The sequence below is a fragment of the Alexandromys fortis genome, unplaced genomic scaffold (assembly GCF_014885135.2).
Source record: "Alexandromys fortis isolate MF-2015 unplaced genomic scaffold, M_Fortis_MF-2015_v1.1 scaffold_63, whole genome shotgun sequence".
Taxonomy (NCBI): Eukaryota; Metazoa; Chordata; class Mammalia; order Rodentia; family Cricetidae; genus Alexandromys; species Alexandromys fortis.
Genome location: NW_026067953.1, coordinates 6,853,734 through 6,876,730, shown reverse-complemented (window position 1 = coordinate 6,876,730; position 22,997 = coordinate 6,853,734). Strand labels below are relative to the sequence as shown.

Below are 22,997 nucleotides of genomic sequence, written 5' to 3'. Positions count from 1 at the left end.
AACAGGGAGACATGCCTAGGCGTCCACTGGGGAAAGGAGCAGCAGCTGCTCAACACCTCACAGTGTCAGGAGGAACAGTTTAGGAAAATGCAAGAAGGATGTGAGCAAAATCAACAGCTTCTCCAAGAGAATGAAACCACCAGTCAGAAACTGACCCTTATTCAAGGGACCAGAGGCCAGAAATCTCATCTTCCCAAACATGGCAGCCTTCAATCTGCAGATTCTTCCTTTGACTACATCCCACCTCCACCCAAACCATCCCATGTTAGAGACAAGTTCCTGGAACACAGCGTGGACACTGAGGATCTGAAGTATCATTCACAGCATTCTGCAAATGAGTCTGAAGACGGTGATGCTGAATATGAGGAGTGGAAACCAAGGAAACTGGCTAAAGTGCCCAGGAAGACCATCCACAGGCGTTCCTGCAGGGGATGGTGCAGGAAAAAACACTGTGGGTGCAAGAATCAAGGGGTGAACTGCAGTGGGGCCTGTGGTTGTGACCACACAAAGTGCTGGAACTGTCAGCAAGAACAAGATTGCTTGGGTACTATTGAGCGGAACCAGGATTCTGAAGGCTCCTTCAAGCTGGAGGATCCTACAGAGGTGATCCCAGGACTGAGCTTCTTCAACCCCATCTGTGCCACTCCCAATACCAAGATCCTAAAAGAGATGTGCGATATGGATCAGGTTCTGTTAAGGAAGACGGCTCTTGCAGTTTCCTTAGATGTACCAGACATAAAACACAGAGCAACAGAATCCCAAGAAAATAAGGCCACAGGGAAGGGGAAGAAGAAGAAGAAACGAGCTCTGGCCAGCAATAGCAGCTTCTTCTCTGGCTGCTCTCCTACCAAAGAGGAGACACACTGAGGGTGCAGTCAGCCCAGCTCTTCACCTCCTCTGCTCTGGCAGACACTGTCAAGGTACATCACGGGAGAGGATTGTTTCCTAAGGACTTCCCTGGATTTTTGTTTTCTTGCTATTGAGAAAGGGGATACAGTGTTACTGTAAGAAAGAGGGCCTTTGTTGAGTGTTGGCCCTTTGTCCTCAGACCCCCACCCAGGACCACTATTCTCTTCTGCTGAATGGAAACCACCTACAGAAGACCCAGGGACACTTCAGGAACCAACCCTCATGTCAACAGCTCTTTCTTTGTGATCACCCAATGCTGTCTGCTCATGGTTCTCTTGAGACTGTCTCGGCTTGAAAGCTGGTTCAGGTGGAGGCTGGGCTCAACTCCTTCACCCTGCCTCAACCATTGGGCTAGGATTATTCCTGTCCTGAATGTGTCTGTATTTTAAATGTTTTCACAGGACCCCTAAATTGTTTTCGTTTTTACATGTTAAATAAATCAACCCTAGCTATTCCAAAAATTACTATTGACTCTTATGTACTGTACTATATAAAAATAAATGGCAAAGTTGTTCAAAATGCAAAAATTAAAGTGAAAACTAGATACCAGGAACAAAAACAGGAAAAATGTAAAGTCTTGCGTCAGGCAATGACTTTTCTACAGATAACACAAAAATGCACAAGTAACAAAACTTAAAAATCTTCCAAGGAAAAAAACTTACTTATATTGGAGGACGTAAAGATATAAATGATAGAGTAGAAGAAAATAGTTGCAAATTATATATCTTATAAGCAACCTGTACCTTGAGTATATAAATAACATTTATAAATTATCTATGAAAACATAAAAAAAAACCTGTAACAGTGGTCAAGAAATCAGAATAACCATTTCCCCTAAGAAGATATTCAAGTGACCAATAAGCACAAGAAGTGATAGCAAGCATTAAATACATGCAGATCAAATCCATGATGAGCTATTATTTTATATACACTAGGAGATTACAATAACCATTGGTGAGGATGTAGACAAATTGTGACTGAGTAGTCAGGGGTACGAAAAGCAAAGAGTGCTATCACTTTGGAAAACAGCAGTTCCTCACTGTATAACCCAACCATTCCATTGCTGGCAATGCACTCCAAATAAATGAAAACCTATTTCCACAAAAGGAACCATATACATAGCAGCATCACTTATAGCCACAGATAGAAGCAAGTCCAATATCCATCTTCTAATTGACAAAATGTGCTATGTGTACTGTAGAGTACTCCTTACCTATAAGAAGAACAATACAGAGTCGATTTATACTTAAAAGAATTTCAGGGGGCATGAGCCTGGGACCTCCAAGGGAGTAGGCAGGAAACAAAGATCTCTGTGGGTTCAGGCCATGAGTCTGGAACCTCTGAGGGAATAGGCCTGAGCCAGAACCTGGGTGGGTCTGGGCATCAGTCAGGGATGTCAAAGGGTGTAGGCAGGAATCGGAAACCTCTACAGGTTCAAGTGTGAGTCTAGGACCTCTGAGGAAGTAGGCCGGAGCCAGGTTCTCTGCAGGTCTGGGTACACTCAAGCCTGGGAACTCCAAGGGAGTAGATCAGAGCCAGAGACCTTTGCAGGACCAACCCCAAGCCAGGGACCTCTGGAGGAGCAGATTCAGACCACAGTTTACAGAAACAGGTCAGAACCAGTAACCTAGGCCAGAGTAGACCTGAGGCGAAGAACTCCACAGGAACAGGTCAGAGTCAGCAAGCTTGGACCAGAGCATACCTGAAGCAACAAATTCCATAGGTATAGGACTGAGCCAGCCACCTAGGCCAGAGCAGGTCTGAGGCAGTGATCCCCAAAGGAGCAGGACTAAGGCAGCTACCTGGGCCAGAGCAGGCCTCAGACAGGGAACTCCACAAGAGCAGGGGCAGATCCAGACCAGGATCATTTGCTGAAGCAGGACTGGGCCAGCAACCTAGGCCAGAGCAGGCCTGAGGTAGCAAGCACCATGGTAGTGGGACTGAGACAGCTACCTAGGTCAAAGCAGACTGGAGAAGTGAGATCTGTGGGAACAGGAGCAGATCCAGACCAGGGTCACTTGCTGAAGCAGGACTTGCCACGTCCACAGCAGTGACTGCCGTGTAGTGACAAAATGCCTCTGCGCTGGCTTTTGCCTGCTGAAGGATTGGGGTTAGAGCTTCTTGGAGCGAAGCCCCAGGTGGTCCCCCTGGCAATCAGCGGTCGAGATAGGACCTGATGCCAGAGGCAGATCTCGTATCTGGAGATGGCCCTGAGAGCAAGCCCTCCTGACACCTTGCCTGATCTTTCTCTGCATTTCTTAATTTTCTTGTTTATAGCTGACCGCTTACCAAGAGATCAAAGTACGTCCTTGGCTCGGCTCCACCATTCATTAAAGCAGTCCTTGAGGAAATAAAGTATGCCCCACGCCACATGAGCCTGGGAAACTTTATTAATTATGAAACAGAAGCAGCTAAAGTTGATATGTTATGAGGGAATCGTCATAGTGAATCAGATTTAGAGAGAAAAGGAGAGTTAGAGAAAATTCCCCTTTTTGGAAAGATTAGCTAGATCTCAGAAGCCCTGGTGTCTTTATAGTAAGAAGGAAAGAAAGGAAATTATTGAAAACATGAGACCAGCTTTAATATATTGGTATAGGAACTATCCTGAGAAAATGAGAAAACTATTAGGGAATATGGAGCAAAGAATAAAAAACTATATAGATGGAAAGCTAAACACAGAACCCTGGGAATTGGTCTCCCACGGTAGAATGTAAATAATGGTGTGAGACAGAATTCTAAGAGACAAAACAAAACTAAAAGTCCTTGCCAACATCTTGAGCATGTAGAAAGGAGCACGTAGAAGAAGCTCTATTTTGATTATGCTTAACCTTGATTTATGTCTGGAACCCTGAGTGGGGTGATGCAGTGAACCTGCCAAGTTCTTTGATCTGTTTTGTACAAAAACTGAAGCTTTGCAGAAGTAAAATTGCAGCAGATTTTCACTACACAGTGTGTCTGTCTGTCATTTCCCTTGCATCGTATCCTGGCTATCCTATCCTTCACCCTGTCCTCCCGTGGATAGTGGTCTCCGAGAGGGACGGTCCGTGGCAAGGACTGAGTCAACAACCTGGGCCAGAGCAGACATGAGACAGTGAACTCAACAGGAGCAGGTACATGGGAGCGACTGCTGAGAGAGTGGGCCAGAGACAGAGACTGCTGCAGGTCTGGATATGAATGTGGGACCTTCGAGGGAGTATACCTAAGCCAGGAATACTGTGGATCTGGGTATGAGTCAAGGACCTCTGAGGAACTAGGCCTGAGCCAGGACCTCTGCAGGTCTGGTCATGAGTCTGGGACCTCCGAGAGAGTAGGCAGGAACCAGAGATCTCTGCAGGTCCAAGCATGAGTCTAGGACCTCTGAGGGAGTAGGCCTGAGCCAGGTCCTCTGCAGGTCTGGGCTTACCCGAGCCTGGGAACTCTGAGGGAGCAGATCAGAGCCAGAGTCCTTTGAAGGACCAACCCCAAGCCAGGAACCTCTGCAGAAGTGGATCCAAACCAGGGACATTTACAGAAACAGGTCTGAGCTGACAACCTAGGCTAGAGTAGGCCTGAGACAGCAGACTCCAAAAGAGTGGATCAACGCCCAGGAGCACTAAGCGACCTCCAAGTGATCAACTGGATAACTAGAACCATGGCACTGACAGTATCAAGAGGAACACCCATCTGAGACTCGGATTCACTGGTACCTAGAAGATTAATCAGCAGAATCACAGACAGTCCCAACTATAACAATTAGAGGAAAAGATGAGTAAACAAGGCAAGAACACATACAACACCACAAAGAGCAACACAACACCAGTAAAATCTAGTTACCCTACAACAGCAAGACTTGAACAAACAAATATAGGTGAATAAAAATAAAATGACCTAAAAAGTAACTTCAGGAGAATGCTTGAAATTCTTAAAGAGGAAATGAGAAATTCCCTCACAGAAATGGAAGAAAAGACAAACAAAAAATTGAAAGACATTAGCAAATCCATTAATGAAAACCAAGAAAAAGCAATCAAGCATATGAAAAAAAAACTATTCAAGACTTAAAAATTGAAATAGAGACAATAAAAAATACAAGCCAAGGGAATTATAGAAACAGAAGCCATGAAAAAAATGATCAGGAACCATGAACACAAGCATAAACATCAGAATGCAAGAGATGGAAGAGAGAATCTCAAGTGCTGAAGATACAATAGAGAAAATAAACTCATCAGTCTAAAAATCTAAAAGAAAATTAACCCAAAATATCCAGGAACACTATGAAAAGACCAAACCTAAGAATAATAGGTATAGAATAAGGAGAAGAAGTTCAACTCAAAAACACAGAAAATATATTTAACAAAATCACAGAAGAAAACTTTCCCAACCTAAAGAAAGATATGCCTATGAAGATATAAGAAGGTTACAGAACAACAAATAGACTGGATCCAAAAAAAAAGTCCCCTCACCACATAATAATCAAAACACTAAACATACAGAATAAAGAAAAAATATTAAGAGCTGAAAAAAAAGGCCAAGTAGCATATAAAGGCAAACCTATCAGAATTATACCTGACTTCTCATTGGAGACAATGAAAGCCAGAAGATCATTGTCAAGCATTATGCAGACATTAAGAGATCACAGATGCCAGCCCAGACTATTATACCCAGCAAAACTTTCAGTCATCATAGAAGGTCAAAACAGGATATTCCATGACAAAACCAGATTTCACCAATACCTAGCCACAAACCCAGCCCTACCCAAAACACTAGGAGGAAAACCCCAACCCAAGGAAATGGGCAACATCAACAAAAACACAGAAAATTGATGGTCTCATAGGAGCAAATCCCAAAGAAGGGGGAAACACACAAATTAACACCCCCAACAATGAAAACTAAATTAACAGGAGATAGTAATCACTGGTCATTAATATCCCTGAATATAAATGGACTCAACTCACCTATAAGAAGACACAAGCTAACAGATGGGATAGGAAAACAGAATCCATCCTTCTTCTGCATAGAAGAAACACATCTCAACCTCAAAGAAAGACATTGCCTCAGAGTCAAGGGTTAGGAAAAAATTTTCCAATCACATGGACCTAATAAAAAAGCAGGTTTATCTATCCTAATACCTAACAAAATAGTCTTCAAGCTAAAGTCAATCAAAAGAGACAGAGAAGGATATTTCATATTAGTCACAGGAAAAATCCATCAAGAAGAAATCTCAATACTGAAATCCATACCCCAAATACAAAAACACTTCTAAAGCTTAAATCATACATTAAACCCCACACACTAATACTGGGAGACTTGAACACTCCACTCTCACCACTGGACAGGTCAGTTAGACACAAAATGAACAGAGAAATAAGGGAAGGAACATGTTATGACTCAAATGGACTTAGCAGACATATGCAGATGCCAGCCCAACATAATATACCTTCTTCTCAGCACCTCAGGGAACCATCTCAAAAACTGACCACCTACTCAATAACAAAACAAACCTCAACAAACACACACAAAAAAATTGGAATAATCCCATGTATCTTATCAGATCACCATGGCTTAAAACTAGAAGTCAACAGCAATACTAATTCCAGAAAGCCTACAAACACATGGAAATTAAACAATGCTCACCTGATTCATCAATGGGTCAAGGAAGAAATAGAGAAATTGAAGACTTCCTAAAATTCAATGAAAATTACCTCACACAATACCCAAATTTATGGGAACTATGAAAGCAATCTTAAGAGGAAAGCTCATAACACTAAATGCCTATATAGAGAAGCTGAAAAAAATCCCACACTAGTGCATTTGAAAACTTTAAAACAAAAAGAAGCAAACTCACCTAAGAGAACTAGATGGCAGGAAATAATCAAATTGAGAGCTGAAATCAACAAATTAGAAACAAAAAAAAAATACAAAGAATCAATGAGACAAAGAGTTGGTTCTTCAAGAAAATCAACAAAATAGACAAACCTTTGACAAACTAACCAAAAGGAAGAGAGAGACTATCCAAATTAACAAAATAAGAAGTGAAAATGGGGACATAACAGCAGACACAAGAAAATACAGACAATGATCAGGTCATACATCAAAAACCTGTACTCCACAAAATTGGAAAACCTAAAAGAAATGGAAAACTTTCTGGATAAATATCACTTACCAAAATTAAATCAAGACCAGATAAACAAATTAAACAGACCTATAACTGCTGAAGAAATAAAAAGTCATCAAAAGTCTCCCAACCAAAAAAGCCCCGGACCAGATGGTTTCAACTCAGAATTCTACAAGATTTTCAAAGAAGAACTAATACCAATTCTCCTCAAATTGTTCCACACAATAGAAAGAAACTATTTATAAGACTACAATTACCCTGATACCCAAACCACACAAAGACATTACTAAGAAAGAGAATTACAGACCAGTCTCGCTCATGAATATTGATGCAAAAATACTAAATAAAATACTAGCAAATAGAATCCAAGAACACATCAGAACCATCATCCAACATGATCAAGTCAGCTTCATCCCAGAGATGCAGGAATGGTTCGAAAATATGTCAATATAATCTATCATATAAACAAACTGAAAAATAAAAACCAGATGATCATCTCATTAGATGCGGAAAAAGCTTCTGAGAAAATACAACATCCATTCATGATAAAGGTCTTGGAGAGAGCAGGGATACAAGGAACATACCTAAACATAATCAAGGCAATATACAGCAAGTCAGCAGCCAACATCAAACTAAATGGAGAGAAACTCCCAGCAATCCCACTGAAATCAGAAACAAGACAAGGTTGTTCACTCTCTCCATATCTATTCAGTATAGTTCTTCAGGTCCTAGCAAAGGCAATAAGACACCAAAAGGAAATCAAGGGGATACAAATCAGAAAAGAAGAAGTCGAACTCTCACTAATTGCTGATGATATGATAGTTTACATAAGCGACCCCAAAAATTCTACCAAGGAACTTCTACAACTCATAAACACTTTCAGTAATGTAGCAGGATACAAGATTAACTCAAAAAATCATCATCCCTCCTGTACACAGATGATAAATGGGCTGAGAAAGAAATCAGAGAAACAATACCCTTTCAATAGATAGCCACAAATAGCATAAAATATCTTGAAGTAACTCTAACCGAACAAGTGAAAGACTTGTATGACAAGAACTCAAAATTTTTGAAGAAAGAAATTGAAGAAGACAACAGAAAATTGAAAGATCTGCCATACTCTTGCTTAAGTAGAATTAACATAGTAAAAATGACAATCTTACCAAAAGCAATCTACAGATTCAATGCAATGCCCATCGAAATCCCAGCAAAATTCTTCACAGACCTCAAAAGAATGGTACTCAACTTCATATGGAAAAGCAAAACATCCAGGATAGCCAAAACAATCTTGTGCAATAAAAGAACTTCTGGAGACATCACAATCCCTGACTTCAAACTCTACTACAAGAGCTACAGTACTGAAAACAGCCTGGTATTGGCATAAAAACAGATAGGAGAACCAATGAAACCAAATTGAAGACCCAGATATCAATCCACACATCTTTGAACATCTGATTTTTGACAAAGAAGCAAAAAATATCGAATGGAAAAAAGAAATCATATTTAACAAATTGTTCTGGCATAACTGAATATCAACATGTCTAGGAATGAAAATAAATCCATATCTATCATCATGCACAAAGCTCGAGTCCAAGTGAATCAAAGACCTTAACATAGGGGCTGATCTATTGGGAGCTCACCAAGGCCAGCTGGACTGGGAATGAAAAAGCTTGGGATAAAACCGGACTCTCTGAACATGGCGGGCAATGAGGGCTGATGAGAAGCCAAGGACAATGGCACTAGCTTTTGATCCTACTTCATGTACTGGCTGTGTGGGAGCCTTGCCTGTTTGGATGCTCACCTTCCTAGACCTGGATGGAGGGGGGAGGACCTTGGATTTCCCACAGGGCAGGGAACCATGACTGCTCTTTGGACTGGAGAGGGAGGGGGAGAAGTGAGTGGGGAGNAAAAAATATATACATATAAACTCATTAATCACCAATTCTAGCTTTCCAGAGAGACTTGCCTCAATGAGCTCCCAAGATATTAATTCATATTGAAAAATAAAAAAGCTTGCACATTGCAGAAAAAATAAAAAAAAAAGACCTCAACATAAAACCAGCCACACTGAACCTCACAGAAGAGAAAGTGGAAAGTACACTTGAACACATTGGCACAAAGGATTACTTCCTAAATATAACCTCAACAGCACAGACACTGAGAGAAACAATTAATAAACAGGGCCTCCTAAACAGAAAAGCTTTTTGGAAAGCAAAGGGCATGGTCAATAAGACAAAACGACAGCCTACACACTGGGAAAAGATCCTCACCAATCCCACATCAGACAGAGGTCTGATCTCCAAAATATACAAAGAAATCAAGAAATTGGTCATCAAAAGAACAAATAATCCAATAAAAAAAATGGAGTCTTGAACTAAACAGAGAATTCTCAACAGAGGAATCTAAAATGGCTGAAAGACACTTAAGGAAATGTTCAACACCCTTAGTCATAGAGAAATGCAAATCAAAACAACTCTGAGATTCCAACTTACACCTGAAAGAATGGCCAAGATCAAAAACACTGATGACAACTATGCTGGAGACATTGTGAGGTAAAGGGAAAACTGCTGTGTTGCTGGTGGGCATGCAAGTTCGTACATCCCCTTTGGATGTCAGTGTGGCAATTTCTCAGAAAATTAGGAAACAACCTTCTTCAAGACCCAGTAATACCACTTTGGAGTATATATTCAATGGATGCTCAATTGTGCCACAAGGACATGTGCTCAACTATGTTCATAGCAGCATTGTTTGTCATAGCCAGAACCTGGAAACAATCTAAATGCCCCTCGACTGCAGATGGATAAGAAAAATGTGGTACATCTACACAATGGACTACTGTGTAGTCACAGTAGAAAAAAATAATGACATCTTGAAATTTGCAGGCAAATGGATAAAGTGAATAAAAAAAAAACCATCACTTTGAGTGATGTAACCCAGACACAGAAAGACAATTATCACATGTACTCACTCATAAGTGGTTTTTAAACATAAAGCAAAGAAAACAAGCCTACAAATCACAATCCCAGAGAACCTAGACAACAATGAGGACACTAAGAGAGACAGACATGGATCTAATCTACATGGGAAGTAGAAAAAGACAAGATCTCCTGAGTAAATTGGGAGCATGGGGACCTTGGGAGAGGGCTGAAGGGGAGGGGAGAGGCAGGGAGGGGAGCAGAGAAAAATGTAGAGTTCAATAAAAATCAATAAAAAAAAAATTTTTAAAGGACATTGGCGTTTCCCTTGCGATGTATGGAGTTTGGGCACATTATGAAAACTGAAGTAGGCAGCTACTACTACTATGTATTGTATTTTATGTACACGGGCTGTGCCAAATTAGAGAATCTATGGGAAGGGAGGGAGGGCATGAGCAGAATCGTGGTTGCTTAGGGCTGGAGAATCTGGAAGGAGAGTGAGGAGTGACTGCTAACGACTTCATGTTGTCTTCCAGGGTGATGAAATGTCCCGGAATTATTTACTAGTGAGCCTGCACAACTCTGAATATACTAAAGACCAATATACTATATACTTTCAGTGGGTGGGTTGAATGGCATGTGAGTTTATCTTGATAAATTTGTTTCAAATGAAAGTACACTTTTTACAGATGGTGAAGTCAACTGCAGTTCACTGCCATTTGACAGACACTGTAAAATGCTGGAAGAAATTGAAGCTAGCACAAATGTCAGATCTTCAGAAAGCAATAGAAATATTTAATTGCTTAAAATGCATTTCTTTTATGTGATTTATTTTTTTAAAGGGGTTCATAAAAAGGGTTTTGCTCTGTATTCCAGGCTGGCCTTGAACTTACAGCAATCTTCATGTCTCTACCTCCTGAGTGCCAAAATTATAGGCATGTGCCATATGGCTTGTTAATGTGTTTTATCATCCTCACCATCATAATCATCACCACAATCATCATCATTATTTTCTTTTAATGTGTTCTAAGTACTTGAGAATTATATAACTTCTTAATTAACAACCTATCCTGTATTTGCAGGCAGATTTTTCTGTCCCACCTGCCAGTTCCCAATTAACCACACGGAGATGTCTTATTAATTATGGAAGCTCAGCAGATATCTTAGGCTTGTTTCTAACTAGTTTTTACAATTTAAATTAACCCATATCTTTTAATATATATTCTTCTATGTGTTTCAATTACCTTTTCTTTGTAAAGCCCATGCTGCTTGCTCTGTGTCCCTGGTGTCTCCTTGCAACTCTGCCCTTCTTTTCAGCATTTTCTCTGCCCCGTTAATCCTACCTAGATATTGGCCATTTAGCTTTTTTTAGTCACATTGCCATATATTCACACAGCATGAAGGAATGTAATACACAGCATATATTGTTGGCTTTAAAACATTTATAGAGAAACATTACTGAATTTCCAACATGAAAAAAGACATCCAATAAGAGCATGCTTCTTCTCAATATAAAAACACACACAGTATAAAACAATACATAATTACCAGAGTTAACTTGAAGTGGAAGCCGTCATGGTATGTACTGTTCATGATGATCAGTTTGGGAGCCAGGCCTCCTGCTGTAAATATACCCAAAACTCCCTTTGAAGAATCTATGTTTTCACTTTGGAAAAAACAGTAGACTTTCTTTAGGAAAGAAAGAAATATAACAAGTAATGAAAATTTAATATGGAGAAGCATATTGCATTAATTTATTAGTGAGGATATGTTTGTGAAAAACCACTGCTGATAAAATTCTGTCTTTAATGATTGCCATATCCAGTGAGGAAAACCCGTTTTTAGGAGCATATCCTTGGAACTCATTAACCTAGTTAGCGCCCTAAGGTCTTAATCCATCCTTATGAAAGTGTTCTAGTCATAAAATTGTAAGTTTATATTTTTCATGAATATAAAATGAAAATCAACTAGTCTCATATGTAGAAAATATGATTTTATTAAAACTGTTGTGCTGTGACTAAATATTTAAATTTATTGCCCACTTCCCAGTCTTAAAAGAGATGTGGGGAGCAGGCAAAGATGGATATATAATGGGAAACCTCCTTCAGCCAATGGCCTTTGAGAGGCTGGACCAGGTGGGGCATGTCCTTGGGTACCAAAAGGCCACACCTGGGTGTTGGGTTCCATTCCTGATTCCACATTGTGATCCGTGAGTACCCTTTTAATAAAGAACACCTTAGTATACCCTATTCGGAGCTAGTGTGGGATTGATTCGCATTCCCCCGCCCACATCTGACACGGTCTGCTTCATACATACACTTGCCTTCCTAGAGCTGTTTGCCCTGGGCAGAAAGAAGAAACTACAATGCCATTAGGACCAAGTGGGCAGAGATGGACACACATGCATGCGTGCGCGCGCGCGCGCACACACACACACACAAGTACACACCCAGGTTGGCAGAGGGGGGCACAGAAACACGTCGTCTTCTTAGGACCATTTGCCCTAGGCAGGGAGAAATAACTACTACTGGACCACCAAGCGACTTGCTGTACAAGGTGGTCAAGCACCATTATGATAAGCAAATATATGGTGAGACATGGGAGAGAGATGGATTGAATGGTTTCTGTCCTGGGGAGAGAGAGAGATCTGAAGAGACAAAGGAGATCAGGAACAGGCTACTGTGGAAGGCCTGTTTGCTACCCAGGGCCATGGTGATGTTGGATCATGGACTGCTGCCTAAGACTATGTCTGGGTTCATGACCCTGAGTCTGTCCGTCTCTGTTGATATCCATGACTGCAATTACCACCAAAAGTCCTGAGGATGCCCAAGGTCTAGGACACCACCCCATATGGCCACATTGTTGGCGTCCGAGGGCCATGCCACGGTAGGGACCATCCCTATCTTGTGGCCTGAGCTGTCACCTGGAGCCATGGAGACAGGCAAGGGCCATGTTTTGGTCCATGAACCTACTGCAGCAATGGTATGTGTTAATGTCCATGGCACCAGTTACCATCAAAGGTCAAGTGGATGCCCGGAATCTGGGCCTCCACCTGGGACCGTTTTGTTGTCCACCTTGCAGCCAGGTTGAGTGTGCTGTGCACCCACCTGGGGCCATGGTGACATCCAGGCCAGGGATGCTGCCTAGTACCATATCTAGGTCCATGGTCCTACAGTTGCTGGAGTCTGTATTGATGTCCATAGCCATAGGACCACAAGGATGCCTGGCTTCTGGGCTGCCACTTATGCTCGAGAGGTTGTGGGGAAAGGGGAACACTTCTGTATTGCTGGTGGGAATGCAAGCTGGTACAATCCCTTTGGATGTCAGTGTGGTGATTTCTCAGAAAATTAGGAAACAACCTTCCTCAAGACCCAGTAATACCACTTTTGAGTATATATCCAAAGGATGCTCAATCGTGCCACACAGACATGTGCTCAACTATGTAGCCAGAACCTGGAAACAACCTAAATTCCCTTCAATAAAAGAATGGGGAAGGAAAATGTGATACATTTGTACAATGGAATACTACACAGCAGAGAAAAATAACGACATTTTTAATTCTGTAGGCAAATGGAGCTAGAAAACATCATATTGAGTTTGGTAACCCAGACCCAGAAAGACAAATATCATATGTACTCACTCATAATTGGCTTTTAGTCATAAAGCAAAGAAAACCAGCCTACAATGCACAATCCCAAGGAGCCTAGACAACAATGAGGACCCTAAGAGAGACAGACATGGACCTAATCTACATGGGAAGTAGAAAAAGACAAGATCTCCTGAGTAAATTGGGATCATGGAGACCATGGGAGAGGGTAGAAGGAGAGGGGAGAGGCAGGGAAGAGAGCAGAGAAAAATGTAGAACACAATAAAATCAATTAAAAATTTTAAAAATTAAAAAATAAAAAACTTTGTCTTGGACTCGTGAGATGCTTAGAGGTTAGGAACTCCTCACGCCAAGAACCCAAGTTCCATTCACAGCACATACATGGTTGTCCACCACAGTTTGTAACTACAGTTATGGGGATCGAACACCCTCCTCTGACCTAAGTGCTGGTCATGTACATGATACGCATGCATACATGTAGTGAAAACAGGCATGCACAGAAAATAAGTGAATCTTATGAATACTTTGTGAAAGTGAAAAGAATACTTTGGGAGTTTGCTAAGCTTCAGGTTCTCTACCTTAAAAAATGGGGAAAGAGCCCAGAGGTGCACACCTGTAATTCTACTACTTAGAAGGCCGAGGCAGAAGAATACTGAATCCCAGGCTATTCTGAGCTAAGTGGAAGACCCCAATCTGCCTAAATAATGGAAATAAAGGAGTAGGCCTTGACAACAACGTTAAAAAATATCTAGTACAAGTTGGGCGGAGTGGAAAGTATTTGAAATATGGAAGTGAGTAAAACTGACAAACTCCCAGCCACTGTAGAATTTACAGTCTAGTGAGGGCTGTCAGGTGGGGGGGGAGGCAAATTCAGTATTCACTGAACTTCCCTCCCAAGGCTGTTCTGTGTTTCTGTCTCTTCTCTCATACCTCTCTTCCTTTTGCTTAATAATTCTAAAACTCACGCTCCTACCCCAGAACGTATGAATCTTGTCGAAGCTGGTCTTCTACAGAAAGGTCACACCACCCCTTACACAAATGACAACCGCAGCACAGTCCCTATTATACAAGGACTATTTCTTTCCTACGATCATGTGAGCTACGTTTCTCTGACAGGCTACTTTGTCAAACTTCAAAAGAACAAATTGGTTCCATATCAGATGAAGATTGTTGCAGGTGGTCTAGAAGCAGGAAGTTGGCATCATGTATTAACAACACCCACAGAGCATGGCTACCCAGGATTGTCAATGGCTAAAAATATAATACCCTATCCAACTACAGACACAATTCCATAGAATCTCACCTTCCTGTCTGGACAGAAGAAGGCACTTGAGAGACTGCAGTATCACTGCAGCTAAACCTGGCCTTAAAAGGGACCAAAGGGCTATAGTACATACAGTTAGTGGACTTTACCAAACTGTCAGTGGAAAGATACAACTTGATTATTTGCTGGTCACTGGGTAACTGGTCACTGGAGCAAACAAAGTGTTTCTCATTATCACCTAAAAAACAAAAACAACAAAAATCGGTCAAGCTAAAAGGACTTACATGAAAAGTCTGATAGTTGTGGTACATGCCTTTCATCTCAATACTTGGGAGGCAGATGCAGGAGGATCTGTGTGTGTTCAAAACCAGCCTGGTCTACAGAGCGAGTTTCAGGGCAGCCAGGACTGAAACACAGAGAAACCCTGTCTCAAAAAAAAAAAAATGTTGCAGTTTATAATAAAATAATCCTACACTAGTCCAGAATGGAGTATAATAAAGATTTCTTTATTTAGAGGTAGACGCAGAGATCAGCAGTCCTCTGCATGAGCAGGGAGCTAGAACTGAATCCAGCCGCAAGGCACCCCTCCCCCCACACACTTTTACATATGCGTATATATAGTACATGTGACCATGCCCAAAGTGGGCCAGTATCTTAAAGGCTTTCGGCAGCAAAAGAAGAATGTGGATTAAAAGGTACAACTTAATTTAAGTTATAAGAACTAGTTAGGAACAAGCCTAAGCTAAGGTTAAGCTTTCATAATTAATAATAAGTTTCCATGTCATTTTTTTTGTGAGCTGATAGACCAAAGAAAAAAATCTGTGTACATATCCAGCCATGTATATCCACATAAGGCCTGAGAAAGTTTAAAAAAAAAAAAGTTCAAAACACTGAGTCAAATGTGGCTTCCTGCCAGGTCTTCCTGGTGACCAAGTTCTCTCAGATAGGCTCAGTGTACAGAGACTGCCTTCAGGCTGGAACCAGCCACCAGGGCCATGCACTAAGGTGAACTATGCCGGGTGACAGACATAGCAGTTTAAAATTAGTCTCACATGACCAGAAAGCACTGCAGATGCTTAGTAATGCTAGGTACAGACAAAGAAAACTTTTAAAAAGGTGCAATATGTTTTAAAATGTGCTTAGGTGCTTAGAAATAGACATTCATAGAAAGAATAGTTTAAAATAATAAAGTCTTTGAAAAGAGAATAAAATAGCATATAAAAAGCCATGTAGAGATGGGAACTAGACAGAGCATCTGGATCTGTATGGTGCTTTATTGACTTTAACTTTCTGGATGCTGCTGAGCAGAGAATGACAGCTGCTAGAGACACTGGATTGTGGAAGGGAGGGGCTGAGTTAGACCAGCTTTGATACTTTAGGCATGACTTAACTTTATAATGAAAGTCAGAAAACGTATTGCAGCTTGGATAGATAGATAGATAGATAGATAGATAGATAGATAGATAGATAGATAGATAGATAGATAAAAAGACATTGCGGGAAGGGCATGAATTTTAGACCAAAATTAGAGGAAAACTTACCATTAGATTTTAGTAAGAACTAAGAATAAATTTACTTTTTACTGTACATTGTCTGTACAATGTTGATTGTTCCAGGGTTATTTTTCAATTTGTCTATGTTATCATATCAGTGTACCTCCCAAGGATTAGAGTTTGAAATCAACATTTCTTTGCCTCACATGCAAACACTTCTCTATGTACCAGCTCCCAGTATTTCAGAATAATTTAATTGTCTTCCTTCTTTCATGTCAGACTGAACTATGCGTCCCTCACATAGTCTGCAGTTTACTACCTCCAAACTATTGTTTACCTTGTGTCCGATGCTGCCTTTGAAGCACACACTTTCTCATATGTGCACATACAAATTTTACCCACTTTAAGGACCTAGACAGACTGTTCTCTTCTATACAATGCCGGCCTTAAAAACCTGCTTTTCCACGGCCAGATACAATCTCTCTTTTCTCTGACTTCTCTCCTTCGGTGGCTCTCCAATATTGGCTCCTAGCCACATATATGTCAGAAATCCCTACTACACGGTTCCCACTAAACACTGGGACAATTTGTAGCTCACTGAATTCTACAGCACATTTGTGATTAGAAGGTCTGAATTCTTCTATCTATCCATTTATTAAACACCACTGTATTTTATCATGCATTCTAGGATGCAGGAAGATCTCAAAAATGTGTGCACTATGGAAATGGATGTTTCCTTATCAAAATTTTTCTATTATTAAAGCTTTGTGAACTAATTCTATCTTTGTATTTGTTCAGGAAATTCTACTTTCAATTTGGTAGCCCGAGAATTCATGCATCAAGGAAAAGATTTTATATCTGTTCAAATAATAAAATATTTGCCATGTATAATCTGCTTTTAATGGTAAACATTCTATGACTTGAAAGTGACAAAGTATTGTTTTAAATACTTTGCATATACAACTTGATAACAATGGATTCACAATGACATTACTAGACACCTGGGCCAGAGTAAATAGATAACACATGAAAACGATGGGAAAATACTGACAAAAATATTAAGTGGACACTATTTGAACTGCAAATCAGGAAAGGATAAGAATAAGAACTCCTCAAAAGGAAAGAGTCTAATACTTACGTTGATTATATATCACTGCTGATGAAAATTCAAACATATTCAAAAGTAGAATCAGAACATATATAAGTCGTGATTCCATCTGTTGAAATAAATATAAATAATTTCTATTCAGTTACTCTGAAAATATTATTTTGAGTTTTTAGACATAAGAACAACTACACAGAGGTGAAGAAAACATCTCTTCAAGTTACAAATACTTTCTATACTGTGACGAAAGCAGACGATGAAGCTGGAGGTGGAGAGCCTGCCTAGCAACACACTCCCTGGGTCTGATCCCCAGCACCCACATCACAACTGGCCACCAACAAAACCCTGGAACAGATGCACAACATGACTAAGTTCTAAATTTATCTCCTACTGTGTAGTTCAAATATGTAAAAGTATGGACATTGAGAGAGACAGAGAGTCTGGGGCTTGGGACTTTCTTCAATATAGATAACAGTGGGTGAAGTGAGATTCATGATCCTAGATCAACTATAAGATCAAGAACCTGGATTAATAAACACTCTAAGAATGATAAAACTGACAATCTTTTTTTTTCTTTTACTATCTTGACAATATTCTGACTACCTAGGTTTTGAAATAGTCCACATGGTCCCAAGCTTTCTTGCATGTTCTTGCTGGGTATAGTAAGGATGCAAGTCTCCGGTTCTCTTTATCCAGGGCTTTTCTGGGGTTGTATTGCAGCCAACAGACACGAGGGAGCTGCAATAGCAGGCCAGTTTCCATGGTGACTCTCCTAAGGTCAGTGTTCTCCCCCTGCGATACATCTCATGACCTGTGAAGGATCTCTTATACAGAGTCATTTATAACAAAATTCACATATTGAATTTGTGATCCTATTCGGAGGACGAGGTCATTGAAAAGATGCTCGAACTGAAAATGTCTAGTGTCCTAGCTAAGGAAACTTGGACCTAAAAGAGAAGATGAAGCAAAGACAGGGACAAGATAGTCATCTAGAAACTCATGGGGGAGACCAGACCACATCATTCTCTCACCATCCTCAGAAGAAATGAACCGAACCACGGGCTGAGTGGTGGTGGCGCACGCCTTTAATCCCAGTGCTAGGGAGGCAGAGGCAGGAGGAACTCTGGAAACTCAAGGCCAGTCTGGTCTACAGAGTGAATTCCAGGACAGGCTCCAAAGACCAAAAGAAAGCAGAAAGAAAGAAAGAAAGAAAGAAAGAAGGGAGGGAGGGAGGGAGGGAGGGAGGGAGGGAGGGAGGGAAGGAAGGAAAGAAGGAAGGAAATCATTCATGGTAACACTTTGACCTCAGGTTTCTGACCTCCTCCAGAACTGTAAAAAAAAAAAAAAAAATCTGTTTAATCTTCTCGGTATGTGATACTTTCTTATGGAACCCTATGAAATGCTGTTGGACTTTGGAAGTGAAGGAATTAGAAAGAGCTTCATGTTGACACTCTGGCTATGCTTTTCTCTGTGAGCAATGGTGTCTTTTGTCTCTAACCTAGGAATCCCATGTCTTTTGCCAGCACCCAAAAGAATGGGTACAAGACTAACCTGACAACCTTAAGTAGACTGAAATTCAGAGTCTGGGAAGCTCCTGATCATTGCTTAGGGTTTCCCTCCCTCAAAACTTTCTTTGTGCCGGGCGGTGGTGGCGCACACCTTTAATCCCAGCACTCGGGAGGCAGAGGCAGGCGGATCTCTGTGAGTTCGAGGCCAGCCTGGTCTACAAGAGCTAGTTCCAGGACAGGCACCAAAAACTACAGAGAAACCCTGTCTCGGAAAAAAAAAAAAAAAAAAAAACTTTCTTTGCTTTAAGAATATTTAATGATAGAATGTTCAAATATCCCTTGGATTCTAAATTTACCATTTTATATTATCAGGTACGTCTATATTTCATTTATTTGGTTACTTTTAGAGAAAGGGTCAAACTGTGCTGACCTGTAGCTCACTATGAATGCCAGTTTGTTCTTCAATCCACAGAGATCAGCCTGCCTCTGCCTCCAAATGCAAAAACAACCACACAGCCTGTGGAAGATTTTAGAAACGTGTGTGTTATTTGTTCTCCACAAACTACTGGCCAGGCCCTACTGTTGAAGACAACATTCCATATCTCAGTGAATACAGAGAAGTTGAGCTGATGCCTGACTAGACTCCACCCTACTAACTAGAGTTCATAGTACTGAAAGGTACTTTGTTAAGCTACCAGAGGAGAAAGGTAAACACCACCCCAGCTACAAACCTGTGATCTATAAAGGTGATCTGCCTGCAAAATCACTTTTCTGATTGGATTTAAAGCCTGCTCCATAAGGCGGAACCCTAGCACTACTCAGCTTGCCAAGAACCTGAGACTGGATAAGGCATGGGCCGAGGGTAAAACCAAATAATGTTGTTCTTCTAAAGGATCATAGCAATGAAACAACTCCCAGCAACATTCTGCTGTACCCGTAGGCCAGTGCCTCACACAGTCATCATCAGAGAAGCTTCCTCTTCAATAGATGGGAGCTAACACAGAGACCCACAGCTGGACAATGAGAGATTTGGAATATTCCGTCCTAAATGGGATGTCTCACCACACCACAGCCCACAGGGTAAACGAGGAGGTGGAAAGATTTTAAGAGCTAGAGTGGATGGATGACTCCAAGTAAACAGAGTCCAGACACAACAGGACGGATCCACATTGAACTCACAGAGATGATGGGGGCATTCACAGGGCCTGGGCAGGTTAAAGCCAGATGGGATCCTGGTATTGAGGAGGAGAGTGAACATGGGCTCCATCCCTAACTAAACAACTATCTCCCATTGACCTCAGCTTACAAAGGAAAAACTAGTGTCCTTCAATGGAGTCTCACTGGGTATAGTAACCATACTTAAGGCTGGGTCCCATGCTTAGTAGTAGATGGCCAACACAAAACAAACTCAATGGCATTTTTGTGGACTTTTTGTCTCACACTGCTTTGTTTACGCATTTTTATATTCTTGTCATACTGGTCTTTTGCTTATATGCTATGGTTTCCACTTAGAGGGTTTCATGGTTTTGTGTATGTGTGTTTCTTTTATTTTTTTTTTTCTCTTTCATTTACTCGTATGTTTCCTAAAGGGAGAGAGACTGAAAGGGAATGGAACTGAGTGGAAAATGAGAAAGATTAAGGAGGAGTTGGGGGAGGGAAAACTGTGATCATAATATATTGTATGAAAACTTTTTTTTTCAATAAAAAAGAGCTCACATTTTCAGTCACCTTAAAAAACATGTTGTCACAAAGGAAAGGAAAGCAACTAGCCTGATAAAGCAACAGCATAGTGCTTGATATCAAGATTTTGTATTATTTACCTAAACATTCAAATTAAATGATATAACACCATTAGAACCCATAAGCTTTTCTCATTAGTTTAATAGAAATGCATTATACACTAGGTCTCCAATTTGATTTACCTACATTATTGTTATCCTCACTATTGCTCTAATTCCTTTTATTAAGTAGGCATAAAATTGTGAATTTAATTTTATTTGATTAGGCTATCGTTGACCTTTGATAGATGAACTAAGAACTTACTGTGAAAGACTTTAAACACTCAGGGAGGAAAGAGATCTGAGAGAGTTGATTCAGGGGAGATACACCTCGGGTTCCCCACGGCTCTGCTACCAACTGCATACTCCTTATTCCAGGATTCAGTCTCACTGCTTATTCTCTTAGTATAATGACAGAATGTACTTTAGGGTTTGTGGTGGTTTGAATAATTTGTCCCTTATAGTCTCAGACACTTGAACGCTTGGTCCTCAATTGATGGCACTGTTTAGGAGGTTTAGGAGGTGTCACCTTGTTGGAGGAAGCATGTCACTCAAGACAGGCTTTGAGAGTTCAATATCTTTTATCTTTTATACTTGCAGTTCAAGATGTGAGCCCTCCACAGGTGTCCAGGGAGATGTCCCCAGTTAGTTCCTGGGGCAGCTGAGGAGAGGGAACCTGAAATAGCCCTATCCTATAGCCATACTGATGAATATCTTGCATATCACCATAGAACCTTCATCTGGCGATGGATGGAGATAGAGGCAGAGACCCACATTGGAGCACTGGACTGAGCTCCCAAGGTCTGAATGAGGAGCAGAAGGAGGGAGAACATGAGCAAGGAAGTCAGGACCGCAAGGGGTGCACCCACCCACTGAGACAGTGGGGCTGATCTATTGGGAGCTCACCAAGGCCAGCTGGACTGGGAATGAAAAAGCATGGGATAAAACCTGACTCTCTGAACATGGTGGACAATGAGGGCTGATGAGAAGTCAAAGACAATGGCACTGGGTTTTAATCCTAACTGAACTGGCTTTGTGGGAACCTAGCCTGTTTGGATGCTCACCTTCCTAGACCTGGATGGAGTGGGGAGGACCTTGGACTTCCCACAGGGCAGGGAACCCTAATTGTTCTTTGGACTGGAGAGGGAGGGGGAAAGGAATGGGGGGAAAGGGAGAGGAGGGAAATGGGAGGCAGGGAGGAGGCAGAAATTTTTTCAAATAAATAAATAAATAAAAAGATGTGAGCCCTCAGCTTCCTACTCTTGCCCCATGCCTTTGCTCTGCCATCATAGAATCTAACCCTCTGGAACCAGAAGCCCAAATACACTTGTTCTTCTATAAGTTAGTTGTTTTGGTAGTGGCATTTTATCACAGTAATAAAACAATAACTAATAGTAGCATGTTTCAAGGTCATTACTACCTAGTGACGGATGAGCTTAGGACCAAGATCTTCAAACATATTTAGTCAACACACAAAGATGCCATAAAATAAAAAAAATCAAGTATATCAGAAATTATTGTATTTGACCTATCACTAAACTGGGTGACACATTTTTTTTTTTATTTTCGAGACAGGGTTTCTCTGTAGCTTTTGGTTCCTGTCCTGGAACTAGCTCTTCTAGACCAGGCTGGCCACCTCGAACTCACTGAGATCCGCCTGCCTCTGCCTCCCGAGTGCTGGGATTAAAGGCGTGCGCCACCACCGCCCGGCCGGGTGACATATATTTTTAACTCATTTTTCCTTCAATATAAAAATTTTCCCTACGCTGATATTCCCTTTTTGCAACAGGCACTTCATATTCTAGAGTGATTTTAGCTTGAGTTAATCTTGAACAATTGAATATTTTTCCAGTAAGTTGTTTCTCTAAGTTCACTTTTTATTCTGTAAGATTAGTACTGCAGATATTTTACACTTTCTGTACTTACTATATCTGGCAGCTTCTTTACAGAGAAGTATTTGATTACCTCTACAACTTCTTTCTTCTGTTACATAAATTTCAGTTTATAAAATTCATATGTTTCATCTTATCAGACAATTATGCTATCTCTTTCAATGGTTAGATTCAAACTTGGAAGCTACATAATAGTAAATGGCAATGTTTTTTACTTTTTTCCAACTCATTTAACAGTTAAACTGACAACAGTTAAACAGCTCTAGTTAGCCATGCCTTTGATTATTATGGGTTTTATAGAACTGTCTATGACAAACCACACAGTTTGAGTTTTCCTCTTCTCTGGGACCAAACACTGCAAATTGTATCAAAGAAGAACCCTGCTTCCTCCCCATTCAGTTTATTTGTAGCTATTCCATCGCCATAGAAAAGTGA

At 40.8% G+C, this 22,997-nt stretch overlaps 1 protein-coding gene across 1 annotated transcript in view; it reads right to left on the bottom strand.

Annotated features, from left to right (window-relative positions):
- The window catches only part of LOC126507208 (cation channel sperm-associated auxiliary subunit beta-like), a 171,136-nt gene extending 153,640 nt beyond the window's left edge, over positions 1 to 17,496 (bottom strand). The window contains exons 1-3 of the mRNA XM_050151448.1: positions 17,418 to 17,496; positions 14,936 to 15,024; positions 11,464 to 11,604 (exon numbers count right to left, since the gene is read on the bottom strand). Of these exons, the coding sequence (XP_050007405.1) occupies positions 11,464 to 11,604; positions 14,936 to 15,024; positions 17,418 to 17,496 (309 nt within the window). The remainder of the gene's footprint in view (positions 1 to 11,463; positions 11,605 to 14,935; positions 15,025 to 17,417) is intronic.
- Positions 17,497 to 22,997: the final 5,501 nt, after the last annotated feature.